This window comes from Schistosoma mansoni, chromosome 2, assembly GCF_000237925.1.
Source record: "Schistosoma mansoni strain Puerto Rico chromosome 2, complete genome".
In the NCBI taxonomy this organism is placed as follows: domain Eukaryota; kingdom Metazoa; phylum Platyhelminthes; class Trematoda; order Strigeidida; family Schistosomatidae; genus Schistosoma; species Schistosoma mansoni.
Window position 1 is genome coordinate 25,626,585 of NC_031496.1, and position 17,951 is coordinate 25,644,535.

Below are 17,951 nucleotides of genomic sequence, written 5' to 3' on the forward strand. Positions count from 1 at the left end.
CAATTAATGATTTTTGTACTTAGTTTAGATATAGTAGTGAATTCTTGAGGAGTTTCTCTTTTCAGAGGTTCTTTTTTGATAATGGTTAACAGTCAGACTTTTCAATACAGTTTTACTTTGGTGGACTTTTCGTCTCAATATAATAAGTATGGTATTGTAGTGGTATTTTTCTTCTTCTGCAATATGTGCATTAAGCTTACTCCTTAATGATCAACTGGTGTGCAGATATATTAATCCTAACTGCATAAGCACTCAGTGATAACAGCTGTAACAAAAACACAGATCCAAGTCATAGGAGTTAAGCTAATGATCACAAGATTGTAGATATGTCTTACTGAAAAGTGTTAACTAGATTAGAATAAAACAATCAGAGGAGCCGAGTCTGTTCTCTATCCTTGTGTTTTGACTGACAACGTGAACCAACAGGTGTTGATATTTCCGATCGTTATTGGTCATTTCTGCTGCCGATTGTGGTAGTGTTTGGTTTTATTAGGATAGAGAGAACTCATCATTAGTGGATACTATAATCAAGTGGGTAAGTGAAAGTTCGAAGGTTATAACAAGTAAAGACTGAATAATATGATATATATCGGTCAGTTGGAGTAAACTTCTCATTCTAAAATTAAAAAATACACGTTTATTGACTACTCGCTTTTGGTTAGATGAAGTGGGTTTTTTTCGTACGTGGGGACTATCCACTGCAACCATTGTTATAGAGTAGTGAACTAGTTGTGATTCTTAGTATATTCCATTTCTGGAGTTTTAACAGTATGCAAACTAAGCACTAGATAGGTGAGATCAATCAGATAGATCACTTCAGGGCGGAACAATAAGAGGTGTTGATATGTGCACGCTATTGATCACGACTCCGCTAAACTATCGGAGTTAAACGGACGTATACCAATAGTTGAAAATCTGGCTAAACTTTCCGAGGAACATATTTCTGTATTAATGAATGAGTTTTTGCATTTATTTTGGTTCCGGTTAACCAATAAAAGTTTCCTACCCACTCTTGGCTTTTCACTCAATCGGGAGGTTGAGTTCATGTGTAGGGAAGGCGTATATCAGTGTCAGAAATCGGGCGACCACCTCAACACAACAGAACTAACAATTGGCTACTATATAACTTTTGTTTAATCAATTGTATTTTAAATAGTAATGAAGAAATATTTCTTTTTTTAAGAGTACACTGGATGCATCGGAATTGAAAGAAAGAATTGAAGAGGAATATTTAGACGAGAAGAAACAACTCCAAGAATTATCAACCACTTGAAAAATATATCAAACAATGTATGAGAATGTATATGAACCGCTTATTTTTCAAAGAAAGTGTTTACCTTTATGATTCACTATTAACAATAACGATCAAAATTCGATAATTGTTGCTCAATTATGCTGTAATTTCACATTTTTGAAGTTAATTACCTGTATTGACTAACGTAGTTTTTGAGATTTGCTATGGTCCGGTTTTGATTGTTGGATTATTGACCACCACAGAAGTAGATTATTATTGCAGCTACCTAGTTAGATATCTACAGCTGCCATTCGGTCCGCTCTAGATACCTTGACTGATATAAAGGAGGGAACCAGTAGTTCATTACTGTGCAGGAGAGTCACTGATGACAAAAACATTCACCTGAACGATGATTACTTTACCTATATCAATAGAAAGAAAAGATGTCTAGTCGAGTAGCAGTTCCAGCTTTTCTTCACTCGGCTGTCCTTTAACAATTTCACTCTGTACATTATAATAAGTTTTCAACTTTGATCAAAGTCAAGAGGTAACATCAGTGTCCGATAGTAGCTGGAGATAAACGACTAAAAGTTAGCAAAAAAGTTACTGAACAAAGCTTTAAGGCATTTTTCCATCGTTCTAATCGTTTTATCAGAGAGTGAATCACTGGTGAATTCTTTCCTGACAGTTTTACAAAGTCTAAACAACTACTTTATGGTCTCCTCTTATTCCTACTTTTAAACTACCCACAACGATCCCATTGAATTCTTGTCAATCTACATGTTGACTACTTCCTTTATTGATATCAGGGACCGACCTAAGTTAGAAATTCATTGAAAACCAGAAAGCACTGGAGAGCCGTTTCGTCTCAGTAAAGGATTCCTTAGAAGCATCCACAGCCCAATCACCAGGAGTCGGATCCAGGACTTTCGATTTTGTGTTTGAACAATCGACCTCTAGACCACTGAGACGGAAAACACTGATGAATATGTCTGACTTCAATCTATTCACGATATTAGACGACCGTCTTACACTATTTAAGGTGGGTAACTGTCTTACAACAGATACATTTGAGTGGCCCATTATGAATTTTTTTAAAAAGATTCTCGAATAACAACTAGCCGATTCTCTTTAAATCATGTTAAAAAACAAGCTTGAATCAGATGAAAAAATTTATTCTATACAGTCAACATAATAAAAATGGTAAGACATTACTAAACATAGAAAATACTAATTAGTATCTGTCATTTCCACAGAATTGTCAGCGTTCGCTTCATCTGTGTTGATGGTAGGAGGAGTAGTAGGAGTATCGATAGCAACACCAGCGGCGTCATCATTATCAATCAACATAAGATTGGGAGTATGATCTAATCCTTGACTGGTATCCATAACATCACCATTATGATTATTTTCAGTAGTAACCGACTCCGGCTGTTGTTGTTCTTGAGGTAATTCATTTAAACCTGTGCATGAAATGGATAAACTAGTTGATGAATCATTGCTGATAGCAATATCTTTTGAGCCAACAGTAGTAGTAGTAGTAGTAGCAGTAGTACCAGTAGTCGCTACTGTTATCGTTTTATTCTGTGCGTGTTGTTGTTTTTGTAATTGAGTCATTAAATATTGCAATTTTTGATCGTATAATTCACGAACATAATTGCTCATCTGTGGCATATCTTTAATGATCAAAGGTGGTTGATTAAGATTATGATCAGTTTGTAGACGATGTTGTTCTTTCAGTACCGTTGGACTACGAGGATCCTAGGTTATTTTGTTTTAGAAGAAAAAAGTTAATTGGTTTAAAATTGTATTGCAAAGAAGATATACGTATGAATAGAAGATTCGCTTACTGAAAAGTTAGTATTAGATATTTCACCTGTGAAAGAGTGAGTATTACTGAGGTTAAACATATGATATTAGGTAAATATGGAGAATTGTTTGTAGTAGTGAGTCTTTATCGACTGAATTAGTTGGGATATGTTATACATGTGTCCAATTACCGTCTACTTTGGCTGATGTAGAAGCAGATTGGAAGAAAACTAGGGGAAATCAAACGAGAACGTAACATCAGTTCAGGAAGCCATTGATTATTGGATTGAGTCATGCTAGTATGGGGAAAAAACCTTGCCGAAGTTCATACGATTATCGTAAGCAGTTAATGGAGATGTTGAGTGACACTATTTCGGGATCGGAAGCATCAACGCAGATGCATTTACTCTATATTTCCATTAAATCCTCAGTTCCAAAATTATTTTATATTTTTTTATTCAACAAGTTCATTTATTTTTTCTCGACTTATGTCATCTAGACCTTGTCCTTTCGGATACTGTTAAAAACTAAACTATTCTGGTATTTGCCTTGATAAATTCGTCTCTCTGTGTAAATATGGTAAGAGTGTAAGAGTAACTGACCAACCACATGTAAGTAAACTACATAACTATCAGGATATTTGCGCAAGAGGGTGTGGTAATTCATGTGATTTATTGTAATTGTTGGACATATAAATTGATTCAGTCACATCTGACTAACCATTTTTTGTCCCCGTTTGGCTCCAGTATTATCGAACGATAACGATGTTAATAGGGTATATATAGTACACTTATCTTCGTATTTATCCTACCTACTCAACACCTTTAGAAAATTATGTATTAAAAATAGAAATACGAGTGTTTTGGACGGCTATACATTCGTTTATCCAGAGGGACAGTAAGAGATAGATCGATAACTACTGATCTGATCAGTATTATATACTATGTTCATGGATATGTGACGAGAACTACGTTATTTAACTATGAGTAGTAGCGAAACATCACTGAAATAAACATGATATAACGGCAGAAATTAAATGTTTTGCTTTCCTTACATTACACTACTACTATACTATTTTACGATTGGCAATCGAAATTATACTACAACCGCACTGGCTACTTGATCGATAAGACATAAACAGACTGGATCACGTTATACCACATATCCGATTCCAGAGAGACACTTTATTCAACGCAACTGTAAGAAGTCATATGAGTTAGGAGTTGGTTAGAACCAATCGGTAGGAATCTATGAACTTAAGCTTCGTGCTAGATAGTACTCGTCAGTATGACTAGATCCAACTATAGTGAACGCGATGCCGACTCATTTAGACTAATGGTCACATTGAAGCTTGATCGGTAGTGGTTTGTATTCTAGCATTATTGATGCTAATCTTTGAAAATGATTCATCATTGTTGACACATGTGCATCCTAAGTGTTTTGGGGGTGATATTTAAACCTAAGAAACCCACTAACAAACAAGATGTATTCTGACATTCCAGCGTGTCTTAGAAACTGAGTAGATTAATGTACAAATGCTCCACTAGTGCATTAAATCAATCGATTGCGAGCTTAAATGAGTGAAACAGATAAACAGAAAAAATATTAAAGTTGAATTAATCCATGTTATAAATTGAAAATGGAGAACTTTAAGTCGATTGAGTCTTAAATAGTATGAGTAACTAACATAACAAAACAAAATAACTTCATTGGTAATGTTGAGAAAATTTCATATATAAAAGGTAAGAACAAATTAAGTCTTGATTACGGTGATAACAAAGAGTTAGACGCTGCTCAGTTAACACATGAATTCAATAGCGTACAGAATGAGATCATCCTTGTATCTCATGCACAGAGTTACCTCACTGATTAGACCATTTATCATATTTTCAACATACGACATATATATATCAGCTAAGAGAGAAATGGAGTTTTCCAATACATAATAAAAGTAATTCTTTCAATAGTGTTGACATATTCCGCTATTGAACTAATTGTGATCGACAAGGCAAAACTCATGATTCCAAACAGGCCTAGACATTGCATAAGCAATTACGTCACACCCCATTTCGATTACTAATCCACATGTTTGTGTGGATACACATACGTAAGGAAGAGTAATCGAACAATACAAACAAGGGTTATGGAATATCTGCCAATATGATTTCAAAACCATTTTGTATCAAATTCTCTAATAAACGAGAATTAGAAAACAACGTTCATCGATAGCAAAACAAATAACTGAAACGGGGCATCGAATTGACATCAATACAATATTTGAGACGTTTCATAGAAATTGTTAAGGACCAATTCTTGGATTTACAGAAGCCTTCGTTATATGTAAATTCAAACTCCTTTTTATGTGTACAGGAACAATTTATCGTAACCTTGTATTTGCTCTGGTAATCTAGGTGATTTCATGGCCTAGGGTAGTGTGACAATTTTTTATTCTATCCATATTATACTGATTTTTTCTCTTTTTTACCGACAAATATCATCAAAAGGGTTTTTTGTGGAGATTTAGTATTTTCATAGTTGAAAGCGTGAGTCAATTGAAGCTAGACCACCATGGAAAACCTGGAAGCACTGGACAGCCGTTTCGTCCTATTATGGGACTCCTCAGCAGTGCGCATCCACGACTTCGCCTCGTGAGATCCGAACCCAGGACCTACCAGTCTCGCGCCAGAGCACTTAACGTTTATTTGAATATATTATTATTATTATAACCGTAACTACGACTCAACAATTCCTACTTTGTATTAAATTGTTTTACATAAGATTTCATCCTATTCATTAGAATTCATCATCTTAATGCATATAATTTGTTCTAATCCTTTAAGTATGATATTTTCCTAACATCACCGTTAATGGTACTTTGTTTAGTGAATAATTTCAATTATTTAATATTCAATTGACGTGAAGTTTGTCGTTTCTTGGATTAATACGTATAGAGACTGATGAACAAGTTATCGAAAACGACCTAGTACTCTGTTGTTAAACAGATAATAGCTTTACGTCTTAGTTTTACAGAGTTAATGGAAGATTATGAATTATTTGAAAAGTTTCGCCTTTTTTTAAAAAACGAAGTTACACGATATGACAGAAGTAATTATCAGTGTATATATTCACAAAAAGAACTTACAATCCATACTTCCCATGGTGTTAGGTGCAGCTCAGTCGGTTTCATCTGTCTACTTTCTTCAGACGTACGATTTAAAAGTAAATCAAAAGCAGGTTTTAATTCTGGACAATTGGCGAATTGTTCAATCCTAGCAAATATATACAACCCAAGCCTGGCACGTGATAGAGCAACAATTAAACGGCGAACATCACGTAAATGACCAACAGTACGTGTACGTACTAATGAAACTAGTACGTAATCGTTTTGTTGACCCTAAATAATAATAATAATAAAACATTGTCAGTTATTAGTTCGGATGGGGTGAGGAAAATAAATTAAGTCTAAGTAAAGAGTAAAATTCTACTTAATTACTTACATAACTAAGTGCACCTTCGCCAATGCAAAGGATTTTGAGCCATGTCGTTCAAGGTCTCTAACCATCGGTTGCTATCATCTCGCGAATCCCAACCAGGTAGTCTATGCCTACCAACATGGCTCAGTCCACTTGTCAGTGACTTCATGGATTTGTGCCACTTTTTGGTCTGGCCGTCCCTAGCTTTCTTCCAACCTACTTCTACACCATAAAACATCGCACGTCGAGGCTGTCGTTGGTTAGGCGGACATATAACTGACTGATTAAATACTATTACACTCTCGAAGAACTAATTTAGTGGATAAAAAAAGATTCGGTTGCCAATTTTTTAAAAAACAGTAAATATTCAATCTAAAATTATATGTGGTAAGTTAGCAGTATTGAATTATATAGATAGAAGATTAGATTTAATCACTTTTGATGTCAGTTCGCGAATCGTTGTAAATCGAGGCAATACGCACAGTATGCACATATGCCAATAAGAGACTGACCAGTTGAAGTCCTAAATAACAATGGGAAGATTCAAAACAAAACAACATTAAATGAATTTAAACTTCACCCCATTGCACAAGCAAGTGCCTATCAGGACTCAGTAGCTGAGTGGATAACGCGATGGCGTTTGAAGCGAAAGGTACTGGGTTTGAGTCCCAGAGTGAACATCAACTCTGAGACGCAGGTACATCCAGCTGACGAGTCCCAAGTAGGACGAAACGTGCGTTCTGGATCCCAGTGCTAGCCGCTATCCATTTCTGCTTAAAATGCAAACGTTGTTTAGTAGTTCAAGAATCCAACTTTCAATCTACTTAGATGGTAAGTGCAAAATCATTTCCCGCCCATTTCAGCTTGAACAAGCAGTTAGTATTTTCAGAGCTCAAACAGTAGCACGTGAACCTGTAATTTGATCATTAAATTAGATTGACTATTTGATGAACAGTAATAAAATATTAACATTTCATTTCAGGTCGTACTAATGGAATGAAAGGTTTTCACTCAAGATACTGTGTATATAGTATAGTAGAAGACACCGACTAAGCTATCCCAGACTTACGATTCATGAAGTCGTCTATTACTAATGATGAATTGCGAGTGAGTAACCATTTTAATTTTGATCAAAAACTAACCAATTCATCATGCGAATAAAAAATTAGGATAACAGTGAGTGAGCTGATACATTCAATGGAATGTGATTTATCGTAATCTTGTACTCACCGACATTTATAAACTTTTTTTTAATTAAACACATAAATATTGGTACAACGAAGCACCAGATACATATGCGCCACACAAATCTCATTTGATTTGTGTGAGGGCTGTGATACTGACCGGGTGCCCAAACCGCAAACCAGGTGGTTTTCTTAAGGGGTTACAACCGGAGCCTTCAACCTAAAGGTTCGATCCACAAGGCAGTGGAGCAACGTCAGGAGATTCAGTCTCATGGTAGCCGGTGACCAACGATTGATTCATACGCCATTTTTTCCCTCAGGATACTGGAGCCCATTTTCACCATTGGTTTGGAACCAGGGTTTTCCAACTCCCCTAGGTGAACTTTCCGTGTCCACCAACCCGGTTAAAGCACCGGACATTCTCTTTTCGTCCTCTCAATTTCGTAAACAACAGTAATGCCACGAGAAGGCAGTGAGTAGGACTTCCTTGGCAGAGGCTATATACGCGTGACCATGTGAGAACATTTTGAGAGGGAGAGCGGACTCTCTACTTTTAGTAAAACAATTTTACTTACTTGAAAACGATCTACAGTGGTTACTTTACTTGGATTTCCTAGTAAAGGATTTTGTGCACAACGAGCAGCTATAACATCACGAATCAAATGTTTTTGACCATTGTAAGTAGTGAGTATTGTGATTTTTTCCGCTGGATAGCCTAATATACGCATATACATGTAAACTGCAACAACGTATTCAGCTTCTGCTAAATTTTGATAGAAGAACGGACTGGGTTCAGATTCACCGATACCTGTATAAGGATCATTGAAAAAAAACATGATGGTGAGACTTCAAATGTGTCAATATTAGTATTATAAGGAATAATTGTCAAACTTACCTACAGGTTAATAATTCATACTTTGAGTGTTTTTACAAGATTATATTACAAGTTATTTACGTCATATATTGTGAATCATACTTTATTACGTTCTTCTAAAAAGTATGCACCTTGATTATAAGTATTAGGGTTGTGGAGATTGTTGAACTTTATCGAAAGGGTTATTCAACTTAGATCAGTTAGTGGACTCGATGAATTGATTAGTTTCAATAAAATCTTTGTAAATCAGTACCTTAAGAAACAATCAAGCAAATGTATGGTGTCAGATCTGTCACAGTAACTTTTATTATTTAAAGCTTTCTGTTTTCCTATTCTTCCCTCTAGTTATCGAAGACTATTATGTAAAAAGACAGACGGGCTTCACTAGAAAAAACTAGCCTATTTTTTAATGTTTATGAAATAGCTGAGATTATCAAGTAATTATGTTTGCATTATAAACCATACGACATCTACCATTCTAAAAACGATGACGACGTTTAAGCTATTCCACTTTCTCGGTGCACATATGCTATGCTTACGCTGTTTACTAAAACAATTACTCTGTCTTTATAAGACTGGTAACTATCACGGATATACCCCAGATGGTACGGCCAAGGGTGGGGAGATTTAGCTTTCCTTCTCGAAATGCTCTCACATGGCCACGCGTATACAGCCTCTGCCAGGGAAGTCCTACTCACTGCCTTCTCGCAGCATTACTATTGTTTACGAAATTGAGAGGACGAAAAGCGAATTATCCGGCGCTTTACCCGGGCCGGCGGATATAGAGGATCCACCTAGGGGAGTTGGAAAACCCTGATTCCAAACCAATGGTGAACATGGGCTCCAGTATCCTGAGGGAGCAATTGGCGCATGCAACAATCGTTGGTCACCGGCTACCATGAGACTGAATCTCGTGACGTTTCTCCACTGTCTTGTGGATTAGACGTGTAGATTGAAGGCTCCGGTTGTAACCCCTTAAGAAAGCCACCCGCTTCGCAGTTTGGGCACCCGGGCAGGATCACAGTTCACACATAAATCACGTGACTTATGTGGCGCATATGTATTCGGTGCCCCTATGTACTAATATTTATGTGTTCAAATAAATAAATAAATCTGAAAACAATGCTCTATTCTGAACTCCTATCAATACTGATCATGAGATTTCTCTTTGAATCAGAATATATTCTACAATATTAACACTTTTGCGACAAATCTTCGATGAAAACAACTTGTGAATTTCGTTTTTTCATTGAATGTGGACATATTTTCTCAAAATATTGCATTTCTTTTTGAACCAATCTGATCGGGCGTGCAACTTACATGTACAGAATATATAATATTATAATAACAGTTTGAAGATTCAGGTCTATACAGGAATAAATGATTAAAGTAAGAATTTTTACACTTATAATCTCTTAATTCATGAGAATAGACTGAGTTCAGATGATGATTGACTGAGAATCTTACTACTTAAAAACTATAACTGTTGAAATCGGTTGAACCAAAAGTTTGTAATATGAATCTTTTTCGACACAACTAAATAATTTGACAATATATGAATGATTAAGAGACTGTGCTCCACTTGGATGAAATAAAGTCTAGTTTATAGATAGTCTATGTAAAATCGAGAATACCTGACGCTTGACGTATAATCAAAAAAGATTTTTGAAGTAGAATAGATGGATTGTAGCTAATAGCAGGATCCAGAACACGCGTTTCTATCAATCTAGGATTTATCAGCTGGACAAACTTGGATTCTAGTAATGATAATCACACAAACTTGAAATAAGCACCTTTTCAAACGCAAAAGTAGTATCTACTGAATCATTATTCTGAGTTAGCCACAAGCTTATTCAACGGGTATGATATTTATATTATCTTTATTATTAAACGTACTGGGTTCGAGTCTCAGTGTGATAATCAACACTAGGGTGGATATTCCATTTGTTCTATAAAGCTTGTGAGAAAATATCTGGATGTACATGAGACAACAAAGATTGATTAAAATCCAGTCAAGAAATATCATAACGGGATAACTCAAATCCTTATTAACAATGATATAAATAAACTAACCTTTATAATCTTCAACATTTATTAACTGTACATCATATCTAAAGCCTGGATTAGCCAAACGATATTGTACTTCATTCAATGTGTGCGGTAAATCAGTTAATCGATCATATCGCCAACTGTATAAACGTGAAAGTGATGGTCTAGCACGACCTTGTGCATCTAATTGTACAGTTGGTACACCAAGTTTCACTAAACGTGCAAATAATGATTGACCCATATTGGAGTAATTATTAAATGCTTGATTTTTAACAACTGGCGGTAATTGATGATGATCACCAATCATAATCCAACGTTTTAATCGATTTCTACCGGATATATCAGGATTTTGTAAAAGTAATGGAATAAATGTTTCAATTTCTAATATTTGTGCTGCTTCTTCCATTAGAATTGTATCATATGTAAATCCTAATTGAACTAAATCTCTTCGACGTAATGCAGCATGTGTACATGTCATTGCAATAATTTTTGCTTCTTGGATCAAAAGATAATTGGCACGTTCTGTACCGGTACGCATTAATTCAAAAGCACGAAATTCATCTAGTTGAGTAAATATAGAATGAAGATAACGAAAATAGGCATGTGCTAAAGCAACATCTTCCAAGAGATTTTGACCCTACCAGAAAAAGAGAACATAAAATCAATCAAATCATTATTCAAACGTAGCTATTTTTGTTTAAAGCACGAGATGTATAAATAAAACGTAATAAATATCTCTTCATCAAGATTAGTAAAGAAAAACCAAAGACAAGTTAGATGCATTCTGTAGTTAATAAAACACCGATTTTTATCCATCTTAACTTCAAAGATGATAATTTGGCAGAGACAATCGACAGAAGACTTAATACTGAATTAGCTGAAACCTACCTTGCAACCAAACTATTGGTACTATATGAAACATGTTTATTAACTCAATTAAAGGTTGACGAGTATCCTTTTTCAGTGTTTATAAATTTTTATGTAGGTACTTAGCAAAGAAACTGGTCAAACAGAACGGAGAGTTTACTCCAAACTTTTTGAACGTTTTTCAAAAATCCTTCAATCAAGAGGGAGGAATATTTTGAATTTGCTCAAGTTAGTGTGATCAGGCGTTAGAAACCCGACGAGCGTGTTCGAAACGAAACTGTTGCTAACCTTTTTCTGATATTGTAGAATGAACATTATTTCGTTGACTTATTTAATTCTTTCTAAATTCTTTTCGTGGATTCGTTATTATACCATCATTTTAGACTCTCTTTTAGTTTAATGGTTTTAACTGTTTAACTAAATAAGCTTTGCACATTTTATTCTTACTTATCGTTAGAGTACGCTAAATACGTACCCATTTGTTTCTGACCCTTCGGTTTATTTTTTTTACAAATGTTGTAGAATGTTCACTTACATACGATACACATATTACGAACCGATCAATGTTAGACGATTGAAAACCTGGAAGCACTAGACGGCGGTTTCATTCTAGTATGGGGCACCCCAGCCCTGGGCACCCACGTCCCTGCACTTGGGATTCGAGTCCAGGACATTCGGTCTCGCACGAACACTTAACAACTAAACCATTGAGAGAGCACGTCTAACTATTATATTCAATTCTAACTCCGTTATATCAATCAAGTAAAAAACAGGTCGTCTTTTTGTTTGTTTATTTTCAAATAACAACAAAAAATATATAACTAACCGGAAACAACTGACTTATTACTTCATTGGATGGAGTTTTTTGACCAGTGAAAAATTCTGTAAACGGAAAACTATTTCGAATTAAATTTGGATCATAAATCACAACATCTTTTTCTATTTTTTCTTCTGTCATTGATTGATTTTTTTGATTTGTATTGTTCATTAAATGATGTGATGTATCGCTTGCAGCTATCTTACTAATAAAATCTTCCCAACGTGATAAAACTTCTTGAATATAAAAGTATTGAGCAGTTTCACAAGTTTGTAAATGAAAACTATTCGTTGAATCAGATAAATCGGAATCAGGAAGATTATCGGTAGATAATTGTGGAATAGCTGATGATGGATTTAAAGTTTTTGCTAGACGTGTCACCTTGATATAAACAGTTTAGATAAATAATGGAAGAAGTTGGTGGAGTGAGATGGGGGAAAAGAATAGAAACAATCGTATTTAAGATGAAAATCTTGCTTTAAAAAGACACGGCGAGACTATAATATGTGGGCGAACCAATCAGATATACGATAACAGATTTCGAGTGTTTGCGCGAAAATGATTCATCCGTTTGGCTACTTAGTGTCTAGGCATTTTGGCTGGTGTACGTTCGTGATGAAAACTCTAGTACCTAACCCTAACCATCAACTGTAATTCCTCACACTGCTTTATAACCGTCATTTAGTCCTATTTAGTAGGTGGACATTCTTAAGGTCACCTTGGCATCGCTCAAAAGTCGTCCATAAATTATAATCTCACCAAAAACGCTTTAAAGAATGAGAATATCAATCAGAAATAATGAAAACAAAAAAATTTCTCTACATTAGGGTAGGTATCAAAACAGTTTAGAACTGGATTCTACTTCAAACTTTAACGATCAAGAATGAATAACACATGATGTTATGGAAGTTTCAAAATATTTTGATTATATTCACTCAGTATTGTTTGTTTGAATCTTCCCATTGATGTTTTAGGACTGCAACTGGTCAGTCTCTAATTGGCATACGTGTATACTGTGCGTATTGCCTCGATATAGCCTTAATTCACAAGCATTGTAAGCAAAGATGGATAGTGGATAGCAGTGGAACGCAGGATGCGCGTTTCATCCTATTTGGGACTCGTCAGCTGGATGTACCTGCATCTCAGAGTTGATGTTCACTCTGGGACTCGAACCCAGTACCTTTCGCTTCAAACACCATCGCGTTATCCACTCAGCTACTGATTTTAATATGTAGATTTATTTATTTACTTTTTATCATTTAGGTTGTTAATTATGGTATATTGATGGGACTAATAGATCAGTAGATTGACAACAGCCTAAATAATTGATTCAAATATGAAACAATAAGTTCTCTATTAATTATTAACGAAATAATCAGTTACAATTTCAGACTGTTTGCATGTAGAATATTCACTTTTTCGGACTAATTTATATTCATGAAAAGATATTTTCATGGATTAAATTCAATAAGTCGAAATTCATAGATGCGAATCTAGAGTTATCATTATAGGAAAAGTAATTACTGGTTAAAACGCACTGATGAAAAACCGTACTTGGTTACATGCATCCTACTGGCTAAGTGACATTGTTACCATCGATAATTGTGGCATTCAATGCCAGTTTCAATATTTAATGATGTATGTTGGTGTTTTAATTAAGAAGATTGGGTGACTTTGTATGTGTAAGCCACTTGAGCCAGTTTCTGCATTGATAAACAAGTTTTTCACACAACTTGTCTGACTTTCCCATTGATGTATTCAATGTTATCATTAAATTTTGAATAATTTGTGATTTCCAACTTCTCGATGATTGGTTACAAGTTCGTGTGTATGTCCTTGAGTCATAAAGTTTTGTATTAGAGTTGGCAAGATATTATTCGACTATTCTAAACGAATTAACCAAAGAAGGGAAATTCGAACTGTTAAATTATAAGCTGGTAGAATCATGGTTTACTGATGACCTTGAGCGGCCAATTGGAAGAAACATAGCCAATGTTTAATATTCACGCGAATTTAAAAGGTTACTGTGAATAGCTTGTTACCGGATATGATGTTTTTGATAAGATTTCAGATGGATCATTCAGGGATGGTCATTATATTTTACAGGATTAACAATAGTGATGTACTTTCGATTTATGCAAAGATACTGTATGTAATTAAAATTATGATAAACTCACTTCTTGTAAAAGATGTATACGTTTAGCTAAAATATAATCAACTCGACCATAACGTGAAAAGTCTTTATCAGTGTCTAAACCTTCTTCTCCATGACCCAAACGTAAAAGATGACGTTCGTCAACATCTAAAGCGATAATTTTCTCGAATAATTGATTTAATGCTTGATTTGAATGAGTTACGATAAGAATGCTAGTTTTATTTTGGACAATCAACAGGACACAAAAAAAGATAACAAAATCGGTATGAAAACAGGAAATAATCAAAATATACAGTTAGGATTATAGAAAGAAGTTAACCATAAAGCGTATACAAACAATGGTCGGACATAAAAAGATTTTATAGATCTAGGTTTCGTTCTTTTTGCTGACACTTAATTGTTCGAATTTCGGTGCTGAGCAACACAGACCACAACAACTCTGAAATTTGAATTACACTGATGACTACAGCGCTGAATGAAACAAATTTTAGCTTGTGATTAACAACTAGTAAGTTGAGCCTATGGGTTTGCTAATGTAATTAATGGTAATCTGTTTAGATTGAAGACCCAAAGGAAGGGATAGTGTTCTTACATTTCAGTGAGCGATTATTGATTAAGCATCGTTTGAGAAAATAGTATATGATACTTTCGAGAAATTTTTAAATGGAAAGGATTACATACAGAAGTACTTTACCGTTGATTAGGGTAGTTATGATATAAATTATGAATAATTTGTACAGCTACATCTGTTTTCCCAGTACCAGGTGGACCGACTACTAAAGTTAAACCACATTGCATACCAGATCGAATAGCTTCTATTTGTGCTGGTGTGAATGGCACTTTGTTACCAAGTTTAGAATTCATAGATGAAAGGCCATTGGGTAAATGACCTCCAGCCTGAGTAAGTAAACTCCAAGGCGGCTGTAAAGGTGGATCGTAGGCTTCAGCAATCAAAGTCGGTTTCTCATCATTTTTAGAGTGATTGTCAGAAGTATCTACATTAGCACTACTAGTTGAATGCTTCTGAATAATCATATCTGATGGAATCATTGCTTCGACTTTTGCAGTTGGATCATCTCCCAATTTTGGAAAAATAAGACGATAAGGTGGTCCAGGTAGATGATTTGTGGGATCTTTGAAAGAAAATTCGGAAAAAAATATAATTGGTAGTTTTTCTCAAAAAAAAGTGGATATTGATATATTTTTACGTAACTACTGCTGAAGTGATAGTTTAGTAGCGGGTTACAGGTTAGCACTTTGCCTACATTTGTCTGGACTGATGGGTAGGTATCAATAACTCACATTTTAACGATACGACTTAAGGCCAAGTAAATACAATTGCATTTAATAAGTTAAAAAAGAAGGTTGAAAAAACGTAAAACTGTTTCTTGAACTATAAGTTGACCCCAGGTGAAAATATATACAAAGGCGTTCATCTGATCTAGGATCCATTAGCACGACTATCGAAAACAATGACAATAAAATATCGAACTAAACACAAAAATTCAGTTTGAAAGACAACAAAATTGTTTCGTTATTAATAACTGCAGTGTGGGACAGAAATATTAAGACCAGATACATCATAATAAACATAAGTAGTATGTAATACTGGTAAGAAGTGGAATGCATGGCAGCAGAAGGTTAAGAAGATCGAGGTGAAAAAAACAGAGGGAAATAAGAAGGAATTGTGAATTGGAAGAATCCTACAAAATTTGAAGGACAATTGATGGAAGACTTGCAAACGTATAGTTTTCACATTTCATCAAAGAGCTCTGTAATTTTGTGTTAGGTAGTAAATTGGTTGTCTCCACCTGAGTTCTCGTTCACCACGAGGATAGTTGTGGCAACAATTAGTAATAAAGTTATAAATCGTAGGTCTTAGTTTAATGAAACAAATAATCGTTGTAGGAGTAAATGTTTAGACTTTTTATAACATTATTTAGTTGAAGGTAATGCAGAACCTGTCATAAATGTGTATCGGTCCAAAACGGTACACCTCACATAAAAAGACGAAAAGCAAACGACCGAAAATAATAATAAAATAAATTAATAAGAAAGACTAAACAGGAAAGATTTCAATATATTTAGTGTGTGACAAGAAGCGGGATCTAGGAATTGCGTCCCATTCTGTTCGGGATTCATCAGCTGGGTGTTGCTCTATCTTAATGTTCACGTTTACGCTGAGAACTGGACTCCGAACATTTGGCTTTAAAAGCCCGATACAATATCCACTGAGTTACTAAGAACAGATAGCCACTAACTTGTTCAAAGATTATGAAGGTTTTAGCACGGATTTGTAATTTTCGAGTGGCTCAGTAGATAACTAAGCATTTGAAGAGAAAAAACTGAAGTCTTGTTGTGAACATCAACGCTGGAATACAGAAACATCCGCCTGACAAGTCCTAAATAGAACGAGACGTAGGTTCTGTATTTCATTGCTAACCACATATCATATGTACTAAAACTTGTGGCAAGAAGCTATATCAATGCAATTATCTCAGGATGCACACATGACGACAGAGATTGATGAATTGCAGTCATGAATATTAACGGGGAATTAGAAGCCCTTGCTTATAATGATTTTGGTTTGAACTAATAAAGAATTTTAATAAATGCAAATTGTACAGTGAAATTAATCTGAACACTAGTAAGAAGATGAATAATGAGAACAACTGGGCCACTGTAACTACAATTTCTAATCACAGGCTTTAATGATTATCAATAAGACACCTTATTATCACTAGCTTACTGAACAAGACACAACAATGAAGCAGATTTCAGGATTTTATTTGAAACGACGTTCATAATAATTATTTTGAAGGACTTGTGTTTTCTAAGCTACTTCATTTCTTATAACGCAAAATACCAGTACCGTCGATCTAAATGGTTGATATGGTCCTTCACTAGACACTAGATACTCAATAATTCGATCCGTAAGACTAAACACTAGACCATTGAGCTCAATATATGATGATACTCGATTGTATGATATAATCGGCCCAACTATCCGATCAACAATCAAGAACCATATTATACAAGAACAAGAGTTTACTAACAAATAATGCAGAGGAGTTGACAAATAAAGTCACTGTAACACAAATGAAATCAATTAGCGCCTTTCATATTTCGGATATGTTCGTCTTCGCTCATCGACCAACCACAATCTAATAGGCATATTCGCTGAGTCGACAAAAAAATCAATCAAATCCAAGTTCGAGGAAATTAGATGTTAGTCGTGTGTGAAGCTCGGATAAGTCATTTCTACCTAAGGTTTGTGCTGATTATTATTATTATTATTATTATTATTATATAAACACATAAATATTGAGGTTGTTTATAAAGTCGATGAAAGCTTCACGATTAAGCAAATTAGCTCAGAAAACGTAACTCTATCAAAATCATCCTTTCGAACTACATATCTTTAAGACATTAAATAGGAATAATATATTTGTAAAATCTCAGCGAATGAATTTGTAGTAAATCCAACGT

At 34.8% G+C, this 17,951-nt stretch overlaps 2 protein-coding genes and 2 non-coding genes across 4 annotated transcripts in view; 2 read left to right on the forward strand and 2 right to left on the reverse strand.

Moving 5' to 3' along the window:
- The window catches only part of Smp_124630 (putative wd40 repeat-containing), a gene marked incomplete at both ends in the record, with an annotated part of 31,492 nt that extends 30,219 nt beyond the window's left edge, over positions 1-1,273 (forward strand). The window contains one exon of the mRNA XM_018796205.1: positions 1,184-1,273. Coding sequence (XP_018650441.1) covers positions 1,184-1,273 — 90 coding nt within the window. The remainder of the gene's footprint in view (positions 1-1,183) is intronic.
- Positions 1,274-2,392: 1,119 nt separating this feature from the next.
- Smp_124640 (putative dna2/nam7 helicase family member) overlaps positions 2,393-17,951 on the reverse strand; it is a gene marked incomplete at its 5' end in the record, with an annotated part of 33,324 nt that continues 17,765 nt past the window's right edge. The window contains 7 exon segments of the mRNA XM_018796206.1: positions 2,393-2,995; positions 6,186-6,437; positions 8,276-8,508; positions 10,648-11,260; positions 12,338-12,651; positions 14,481-14,658; positions 14,664-14,674. Coding sequence (XP_018650442.1) covers positions 2,465-2,995; positions 6,186-6,437; positions 8,276-8,508; positions 10,648-11,260; positions 12,338-12,651; positions 14,481-14,658; positions 14,664-14,674 — 2,132 coding nt within the window. The 3' untranslated portion in view covers positions 2,393-2,464.
- Smp_tRNA_02344_Gln_TTG.1.1 lies at positions 7,128-7,194 on the forward strand. Its single transcript has one exon. It is a non-coding gene (tRNA).
- Positions 13,463-13,529, reverse strand: Smp_tRNA_00871_Gln_TTG.1.1. The gene has a single exon. It is a non-coding gene (tRNA).